A 10,726-nucleotide genomic window follows, 5' to 3' on the forward strand; every position below is an offset into this window, starting at 1 on the left:
ATTTGATTTAGGTCATACATGAATGGTCTAGTGGTTTTCCCTACTTTCTTCAGTTTAAGTCTGAATTTGACAATAAGGAGTTCATGATCTGAGCCACAGGCAGCTCACAGAGCAGCTTTAGAGGGCAAAACTCACTGCTTTAGAGAGAGCAGCTGTTAAGTAATGAGAGGACGACAGAGGAAAAAAAAAAAAAAACAAAACAAAACAGTACTGATCTTTAACTCCACATTTGTTCAAACCATGTCAGGTCAGAGTTCAGTAAAATTAGTCACAAGCAGGTTACAGAAGAGTCCAGATAGTGCTCTAAAGTGTTGATTTAATCTAGCAGAGGTAATAGATTATTCAGATTATAAAGACAGGCAGGCTGCCAGGCAAATTCAAGCATGGGAATGGTGTGCTTGTACTACACAGGGTCTCAAAAAAAAGAAAAAGACTGTGCCTCCAAGTACGGGCCACGCTTCACCAGTTAATACTCATCCTTGTCCCTTACTAGTTCCACCAGACCCAACTGTTCACTTATGTGTGCATACACCCTCCAAAGTCAACTGGTTGTGTTCCACTTTGATTCAGGGCAAGAGATGGCTTGCACGTATCTCAGGCAATTCTTTATAAATCAATTTAATGTAAGGCAAATTTTTGGTGAGATAATTAAGTAGCGACAATTTTAGATTACATTCCTTTACAAGATCATTGACTGAGCTAAACCATACGAATGGCACCATCTGCTGTAGTTGAGAAGCTTCTTGTCCAGATGCATAACTTTATCTTACCATGCATAGAAATGATCAAATGGATCGCCTTAGGACAAATACTGTCCTGCAGGTAGATGATAAGGCATGAATGGGTAAATATTGATTAGACTATAAGCCAGACTACTAAATTATAGCAAATTATACTCACTAATTTATGTTATAACCCAGACTACTATTAATCAAGAATTTCTTGAAATAGAAATATATACTGCACTTATAAGAAGCACAGCTTTGAAGGATAAGAAATTGATTAAACCAGAAAGTGGTGTGAATCTCCAAATCCAATGCAAACCAACATGCAGGCACTCTACAAGGTTAATATCCCAGGACAGTGAACATTTTCTCAATTCTTCTCTCAGTCCAAATTTGCTTTTAATTTGAGAAAGAGGTATAACAAACATCACAGTATATTGCTTTTGATTAGTTAAAACAGTCCTTTCAGTAGGGTGATTCATTATCCGTTGGATGATGATCAATCCTGGTAAATTCTCCCAGTTCCTCTGAATTGTCAAACCGATGAGTAATTCTGGCTGTGAAATGGGCAAGCGGCTCAAAGGTATTTTTCTGAGTTATGCTGAAAAATTTCCTGCTTGTGTCATGGCTTTTTTCCTAGGGGGTTTGTTTCGATCACATTGGTATTTAACTTTCGATCTGTAAAACCCAAATTGTATTACACTTAATCCCTCATTTCTTCCAGTGTAAAAGCTGTATAAGAATTTTGAATATAGTAATGCTTATAGAAAAAGTATTATATTATTTTCAAAATTATTTTGAGTTTCATTTAAGACTAAAAGCCAGAGAGATGAAGAAAAAAAAATAGCTTTTTTTTATGTGTTAAAGTAAAATGAAGCAAACTGAAAAAGAAAATGAACTGTCTGCAGGACTGTATTCTTGGAATTCTAGGTGGTGAATCACACAGATTTTGTGAACTCTGATGTTTATCATCCTGGAGGGCAATTCACAACCGCAGAATCCTACATGTTACGTTCATACTAATTACAATCCTCATAAACTTAGTAAATGAATGATGCTTTGCATAGAGTCTTTATTTGCCATGTAAAGGCTTTTACTTTAAGAAATGAAATGGCAGAACTGCATTATATCCTAAGTCATGAACTTGACAAATCTTTCCAATCACCAGATGAGAAAAACACAATTAAAAAGGGTAAGGTATTTTGAAAGGTCATTCCATCGTCCCTGACTTACGCTTCAATTATGGGAGCTTTACTGCCATCTTTTCTATAGGACATGATTCTCAAGACTAGCAAAAAAATCTAGATGTTGCTAGAAATGCTACTTAAGTGCACATTGTTACTGACATTTGTTTATATTTTTTGTGTGTGACCTGCTTAAGGAAACTTGAATTATATTTGTGACTTCTCTCCCCTGTGCATTCTTGCCCTGGAAGTTTTGTATTTCTAGAACATCATCTTTATTATACCTATATACCTTTCTAATACCTTTTCCCAACACCTCAAGATCTGACATTTTCATATTTAACTTCAATCAGAAATCAGGAAGACAGATAAAACTTGTAAGCTATGTCTAACACTGATTTGGGGACCAAATTCTTTATTTCTTTGGCAAAGGGGCAGTTTTACATCAGATTTATCTGTCGGTGGGGAGGGTGGGCCATGGTATGGACTATAGGATTTATGTGAATACAGAAAAGGGAGTTTAAGACATTAAATAGGGTAAAATTGGTTCCAAGTTGCATAAACACCTTTTGTTTGTAAACTTAGCTTGATGTTAAAGCCCCTGCATTATGTCATTTCAAAAATTTTTAAACTTTGTGATTTGATCATATATTTTCTCCAAATTGTGCCATCAGATTTAAGAACTTATGTCATGGCTCTGTCTCTATGTCATCCACAGAGGATCTGCTTGATGATTGTTAAATTCAACTTAATGAGACCTAGTAAGCCTAAATTGTAAGCACTAAGATCAAATATAGAACCAGAGACAATTTTCAATTTCTATTCTTACTATACTCCTTGGAAGGAAAGTTATGTCTAACCTAGATAGCATATTCAAAAGCAAAGAAATTACTTTGCCAACAAAGGTCCGTCTAGTCAAGGCTATGGTTTTTCCTGTGGTCATGTATGGATGTGAGAGTTGGACTGTGAAGAAGGCTAAGCGCCGAAGAATTGATGCTTTTGAACTGTGGTGTTGGAAAAGACTCTTGAGAGTCCCTTGGACTGCAAGGAGATCCAACCGGTCCATTCTGAAGGAGATCAGCCCTGGGATTTCTTTGGAAGGAATGATGCTAAAGCTGAAACTCCAGTACTTTGGCCACTTCACGTGAAGAGTTGACTCATTGGAAAAGATTCTGATGCTGGGAAGGATTGGGGGCAGGAGGAGAAGGGGACGACAGAGGATGAGATGGCTGGATGGCATCGCTGACTCAATGGACGTGAGTCTGGGTGAACTCTGGGAGTTGGTGATGGACAGGGAGGCCTGGCGTGCTGCGATTCATGGGGGTCTCAAAGAGTCAGACACGACTGAGCAACTGAACTGAACTGAACTGATTCTTACTATGGGATCTACCTATGTTTAGGAATTACTTATTTACTGAAGACAGAAAATACAGTAATAAAATTGTATACCATTTGTATGTAGTATATCTTTTGCTTTTAAAAGAAAGGGCAGGAGTAAATAATTTTTTTAATTTTTGCACCTTTTTTGTTTCTCTTTTTCCTACAGGAATAAGGCAGGGAAAAAAAACTATTAACATATTCAATGAAAATACTTTTAAATTAAATATATTACTCACATCAAATACTGTATTATAAAGTTAAATATACTTAATAACTATTGTGTGATGTTAATGAATTAAAAATGAGCCCACTTGTATCATATTTATATTGAACTTGATTGAAGTAATTTTTGTTAACTATACTTTGAATAGATACTAGAATCTTTTTTCAAAAGATTTTTTTTTCTTTAATGTGGACCATTTTTTAAGTTTTTATTGAATGTGTCACAATACTGCTTCTATTTTATGTTTTGGTTTTTTGGCCCCAAAGCATGTGGGATCTTAGCTCTCCCACCATGGACAGAGTTCACACCCCCTTCATTGGAAGGTAACATCTTAACCACTGGACCTCCAGGGAAGACCCAATATTAGAATCTTATATTCAAATAGTGAGAATCAAAACATTATCAACAGTAATAGTTATCAATAGGAAAACCTGATTACTATACAACCCCTCTCCCCATTTAATTACTGCTGATATTTACAATGTACTCTCCTTTATAACTGCAGGGTAGGTTTTTTTTTTTTTTTTAGGAGAATGAGAACCAGTTAGAAATGGCAATAGTGAATACGAATACTTTATTTTCCTTCCCATCCCCTGCCTTTTCAGTGTAATGCCAATAGACCTCCGTGTATCCACATAATCATGGTATCCAATTATAAATAACTCCAGTTCATTTCAGTTCAGTTGCTCAGTCATGTCCAACTATTTGCGACCTCATGAATCACAGCATGCCAGGCCTCCCTGTCCATCACCAACTCCCGGAGTTCACTTAAACTCACGTCCATCGAGTCGGTAATGCCATCCAGCCATCTCATCCTCTGTCATCCCCTTTCCCTCCTGCCCCCAATCCCTCCCAGCATCAGAGTCTTTTCCAGTGAGTCAACTCTTCACATGAGGTGGCCAAAGTACTGGAGTTTCAGCTTTAGCATCATTCTTTCCAAAGAACACCCAGGGCTGATCTCCTTTAGAATGGACTGGTTGGATCTCCTTGAAGTCCAAGGGACTCTCAAGAGTCTTCTCCAACACCACAGTTCAAAAGTATCTGCGGTGCTCAGATATCTGTTAGATTTATATTATCTAATCATCAACTATAGTAATCACTTCTATAGTTGATGATTTCAAGAAGAATAAAAGTTAATATGAAAGCTATTGTGATGTTTTCTAGAACCATTGTTTTTATTATATTGCAAGGTAGATACATGCAATATTTAATACCTTTTTCATTAATTTGGTGATTCTCAGGGGTACATATGATTCTTCATAAATAAAAAGTAATTCAACTGAGTTTTTACATTCTTTTTAGAGGGACAAAAAATGGCATATTCTTGCTTTTTAAGTTAACTACTAAGCAAAGTTTAAAAACTCACATTTACTCTATAGAGGTGTATCACATTCTGAGGATAAAAATATGTAAAAGATAGACTATCCTCTCAAAAACCTACTCCTGGTGGGTTTCACAGACAGACTGAATAAGGGAAGATACCACTGTATACCTAGACTTTCCTGGAGTTTCCTAAAGCAGTTCTTTCTAGAATCATAGTTTATAAATTAAAATTATATTTTGTCCCTCTTATTATTTCCTTTATTCCTACCCATCTCAATACTGAATAAAAAATATATTGAATAATTCCCTGTCAAGATCTTAACAACATATTAGTATAAATCAAATATATACTCAAAATAGTTTAATAACTATTACTACTCTCTCTTTCACCTGGGTTAAAATCTAATTCTCCCAAGGAGTATTGCTTTTCCACATCTAAAAAAAAATTCACAAAATGTTGGTAATCTCAAAGAGTTTGTGAGAAGGGTTTTGAGGTAAGCGGGTCTAGGCTGTGACTAAGCTGTATAACCTTTCCTTGTGCATGAGGGAGACAGAGTCCTAGAGGAAGAAAGGAGGGAAGATACTTTGAATATACAGTATATACACTAAAATATACTTTGAATATACTTCCTCCTCTTTCTGGACTTTCATTTGCTCTTACAAGAATCATCTCTGGTCTGCTTCCCTATCAATCTGTAGTTCACTCCTTGAAGTCTTAGGCCTGCATGTCCCTGGTCAGAACTTTGGAAGTTCTGACTTTTTGACAATTCAATGTGGCTATCATATACATCTCAAAGTTAACATGCTTAACCATAGAACTAATACCTCTTTGACCTTCCTCATGAGTAAATATTACCACTGCATGCCATTACCCAGCAGAAAGCCACTTTTGACTCCTGATTCTCCCTCAATCCTCAAAATTCAGTTCAGAAGCAAATCCTGTCTCTTTCACCTGCAAATATATTTTCTCTAAAAAAAAAAAAAAAAAAACCTACATCTTTCTAACTCCGCCTGCGATGCTTCATCTCTGCAGCTAGCAACCTAGCCACATCATCCTCGGCTCTGAACTATCATTTTCATGGTAGCACCTCTGCTTCCATTTTTACCTCTTCTATCTGATCTTCACATAGAAATGACAGTGATCACTCCTCTCAATAAAATCCTTCCAAAATCCATCCAAAATAAGCTTTATGCTTACCAAGTTTTATAAAACCCTCCATGACCTGGCTCTGTGATCACCACCATTTTTCCTCACTCATTCTACTCCAAATAAATCATGTTAGGAAGCATTCCTAAAGTTTTCTAACTTTGAAAAATTGCTGGCAGTAGGATGCGTTGTCACCCTCTTCTGGCCACCTACTGCCGGCACTGCGGAAATGCCAGATTGCTCCAAGCTCCAAGAAATGAATCACAGGAGTTTTCTTGCTTTGGGCTATCATACTCCTAATTTATGAGACTGTTGAGGCCAGTGCAACAGGAAATTTCAGAGAGGAATCTCAGGTCTATAGTTCACGAGGTGCTGACTCAAGTCAGCATTCTCAGAGATTTTCTACTTTGACTTTTACTTGACATATTTCCAAGCTCCTTCTTATCTACAGGACATGTACTGGCACAGAGCCTGACAAAACACTCGGCGATGATCATAAATTAGTGATTTATCATTTCTTCCTCCCACATCTGATAATCCCCTATTGTTTTCCTGAATTTAATTTTGCTTTCCTCCTTCCTAGATTTCATCAGCAGGAGAATGGTGGATGTTTCCATGGCAAGATTTTCAGGCATCTGAGGGTTCTTTTGTGAGGGTGAGAATAGCAGATCCTAAGGGGCATGGTTTCACACTTCTATTCCTAAATCCAGTGTGAGCCCTTGCCCTTTGCCTTTCCAAATCACAATATCAGGAGTGCATTTTTTTAAGAGACATTCTACCCTTTTGAATGATCTCATTCAATAGGAAAATTTTTGTTTACTGTCAGACTTCAGTGTATGCCATACTGAATTCCAATGTACAAACTGCTGCACATAAGTAGTGCCTTAAATATCACAAAGGCTAAGATAATTACTAACTCTTAAGATATCTGTTTGCTAATCAATTCTTTTTTATGGGTCAAAAATAAATCTGCTATCATACTTCCAGTGTCTCTATGATCTGAGAGATAGACTTTGTATACATCTATGTATGTAATGTAACTGACTTCATACTTGAAAATTTACTCCTTCCCTGAGATCATGATGAAATTAATGCCTTTAACAAAATTTCTTGAGAAAAAGAATGAAGTCATCTCAGACCTCTCTTCCTTTAAAAAAAAAAACAAACCCTCATGTCTTCATTCTGTTTCTTTTTAATTTCTTTCTTTCTTTATTTCTGTTTCATCCACCCACCCCTTCATGCTCTCCTAATTCTGCCTTAATCTCTTTATCCAGATGTGTTTATGCTGTGCCTCATAGAATTTGTAGTTTCCTTAAACAGATCATTAAGTACCCCCACTTTCTGGATAACAACTTATAGAATGAATGAGCTTTCATTTCTGTTTAGCTCAGTGAGGAAAATCAATGAGTAAACTGGTAATTTCATTTACAAATCGACTATGGAACTTCAACTATTACTCAGAGCCCTTGAGACATTTATACGTATATAAATAAGCACCTAATATTATAAGCAGATTTACAGTTTTCACTTGGACGATATTTTATAAAACACTAGTTGATATGGATTATTTTGAAAATACAATTATATGTTAATAAAAGTGAACCTTATTTTGAAAGACAACCATTCAATCTTAGCAAGGCAGAGTGAGCATTGCTAAATATTAATTCTTTCAATAGTAAGTAACATTTTTAATGATAAAATATTTTGCCATCAACTTTTACTTATTTAGATATTTAACTGAATAAATTAGTCAGAGATGCAATTCATAGTAAGGCGTAAAGGAAGCCATGACAGCAGATTTATAATTTACTTGGCATGGTGGGAAAATAGCATCAAACATACAAGAAAAGTTAATACGATTTTTTTACATTAATGTACATCATTGTAATGAAAAGAATAGTGGAGCTTATTGGAGGCCAGACAGGATTACTTTATTTAGACAGTAGAAATTTCTTTCTTAGGAACCATTTAGGCGAAGAAAATAATTTTCTGTTGCTGTGCTACTAAATGGATAAAAAGGACTTCTATGTTTTATTTCACCACATCTTTAAAAAAAAACAGTACTGGGTCTTTTACAAACCTCATACAGGAATAGTTTTATTTTAATTCTGGCAGCTCAGCACAGACTGAAATATTATGTATTAGATAAGTTTTTCTTTTTATTGACCTATGGCTGCTCAAAAGCCAAAGCAAACACACGTACAAAAAAGTAAACACTGTATTTGGCCCAGGGTGTAAGACTACGGGCATTTTCATACAATACTTGTGAGAGTATAATTGCTATAAATTTTTCTCAAGGGGAATTTGGCAATACAGATCAATGCATACAGCTATCAGTGCAACAATTCCAGTTCTAAGAATTAAAACTAAGAAAATAATACAAAATGCATGTAGAGTTATATATTCATGTATGTATATGTGTGTGTACACATTTGCACATATATATTCATGTATATAACAATCATTATATACATGTTCATTATTGTATTAGTCCTAATAGAGAGTGCATAGATTGTTATGACACATCTATACAGTGGAGTCATATACTGCCGTTTAATCTATAGATTTAACTTACATGCAAGTTTGATATACTTCTAAATATTTAAAAATCTATAAATAATAAATTCTATCGAGCATAAGAGTATTATTGATGTTTAAATAATTGGGGGTCATAACACAAACTATGGATAAGAGATGTCATTGTTTGGTAGAATATTTTCCTTCACCTACGTCTCTGTTTTATAATTTTTTTCTGCCTCGATTATATATTACTTTAAAAACTGGTGATGAATACAGATCTTCCTCAGTTTATGATTGGGTTACATCCAGATAATCCCACTGTAGGTTGAAAATAGCCTTAAGTTGAAAAAGCATTTAATACACCTAACCTATGAATGTCATAGCTTATGCCAGCCTACCTGAAACATGATCAGAACACTTAGTGGGCAAAATCATCGAACCCAAAGCCTGTGTGCTCAGATGCTCAGTCGTGTCTGACTCTTTGCGATGCCATGGACTGTAACCCACCAGGCTCCTCTGTCCTTGGGATCCTCCAGGCAAGAATACTGGAATGACTTGCCATTTCCTCCTACATGGGATCTTCCCAACATTTTATAATAAAGTATTGACTATTTCATGTAACTTATTGAATACTGTACTGTCAGTAAAAAACAGAATGGCTGTCTGGGTACAGAAGGGTTGTGAGTGTATCCACTGTTTACTCCCCTGGTCACATGGCTGATGGGTGCTGTAGATGCCATAACCCAGCATCCTGAGAGCAGATACCATGCAACACTGGGCCAGGAAAAGATCAAAATTCAAGGCTGGAGGTGTGGTTCCTGCTGAATGCTTGTCACTGTCACACCATACAAAAGTCCAAAAAATTTAAGTCGAACTGTCATAAATCAGAGACCAACTATAAATACACTGAAAAAGATCTGGCAAAAATAATGCCACATATACAAATGAGTGCATGCATGAGTGTCTGCCCTTTCAGGGCACTCACCTTTGGTAAGGAAGCCCGTGATCCTGAACTCTGTGTGGTCATGGTCAGCACAGTGGTTATTCCCAAGGCTACCCGGGCCGGGGCAGCATCCATGTTGATCCAGAAGGAAACCCAGGAGAGAATCACAATCAGGAGGCTTGGAATGTACATCTGGATCAGATAGTAGCCCATTTGTCGTTCAAGATGGAATCGCACTTCTATACATGTAAACTTTCCTGATGGGTTGCAAAATAAATGCAGCAATTGGTAAAAACAGGTCTTCACTATTGCATCAAAGGTCACAATGTTGCTTTCATAATAATTTTGCCTTAAACATTATAATGTTATAATGAAATGGGGTCCTAAGTCATATATGCAAATTGGTTTCTGAAAAATATTTTTTTTATGTGTATGTTGGCATCTAGAAGCAATGTAATAGAAAAGTGTTCTATTTCAGGAATAATATATAAAATTATTACTTCATATTTTATTAGCACTTCATAGTTGTCTAGGTACTAAAAAGTCTATTATTTCCCATGACTTATGTCTGTTTTTGTACCTTTTTTTAAACACTGTACCTTGAGATTCTAGCCAGGATAATGAGGCAAAAAAAAAAAAAAAAAGGCATTTAGATTGAAAAGTAAGTAGCAAAACTATCTCTGTAAGCAGAAGCCATTAACTTTGTATTTAGAAAATCCTAAAAAACTCATTAAAAATCTATTTGAGCTGAAAAGCTCATCAAGGTTACAAGATACACTACCAGTATAGAAAAAGCAATTGTGTTTCTGTACACTAGCAATGAATAATCCAAAAATTAAATTGAGAAAACAATTCCATTTAGATAGAACCAAATAAAATAAAATATTTAGAAATAAAGTTAACAAAAAGTATAAAACTTATACAATAAAAAATAACAAAACATACATCAGCATCACTTTTGCTGTCTCGTACACAGGGTTATTGTTATCATCTTTCTAAATTCCATATATATGCGTTAGTATACTGTATTGCTGATGTATGGAACAGTCTTATGGACTCTGTGGGAGAGGGAGAGGGTGGGAAGATTTGGGAGAATGGCATTCAAACATGTAAAATATCATGTATGAAACGAGATGCCAGTCCACATTCAATGCACGATACTGGATGCTTGGGGCTAGTGCACTGGGACGACCCAGAGGGAGGGTATGGGGAGGGAGGAGGGAGGAGGGTTCAGGATGGGGAGCACATGTATACCTGTGATGGATTCATTTTGATATTTGG

The 10,726-nt window shown here is 35.9% G+C and overlaps 1 protein-coding gene across 1 annotated transcript in view; it reads right to left on the bottom strand.

Annotated features, from left to right (window-relative positions):
• GLRA3 (glycine receptor, alpha 3) overlaps positions 1-10,726 on the bottom strand; it is a 95,126-nt gene that overhangs the window by 29,255 nt on the left and 55,145 nt on the right. Inside the window, exon 4 of the mRNA XM_010840261.1 lies at positions 9,488-9,702. Coding sequence (XP_010838563.1) covers positions 9,488-9,702 — 215 coding nt within the window. The remainder of the gene's footprint in view (positions 1-9,487; positions 9,703-10,726) is intronic.

The sequence above is a fragment of the Bison bison genome, unplaced genomic scaffold (assembly GCF_000754665.1).
Source record: "Bison bison bison isolate TAMUID 2011002044 unplaced genomic scaffold, Bison_UMD1.0 scf7180017864143, whole genome shotgun sequence".
Taxonomy (NCBI): Eukaryota; Metazoa; Chordata; class Mammalia; order Artiodactyla; family Bovidae; genus Bison; species Bison bison.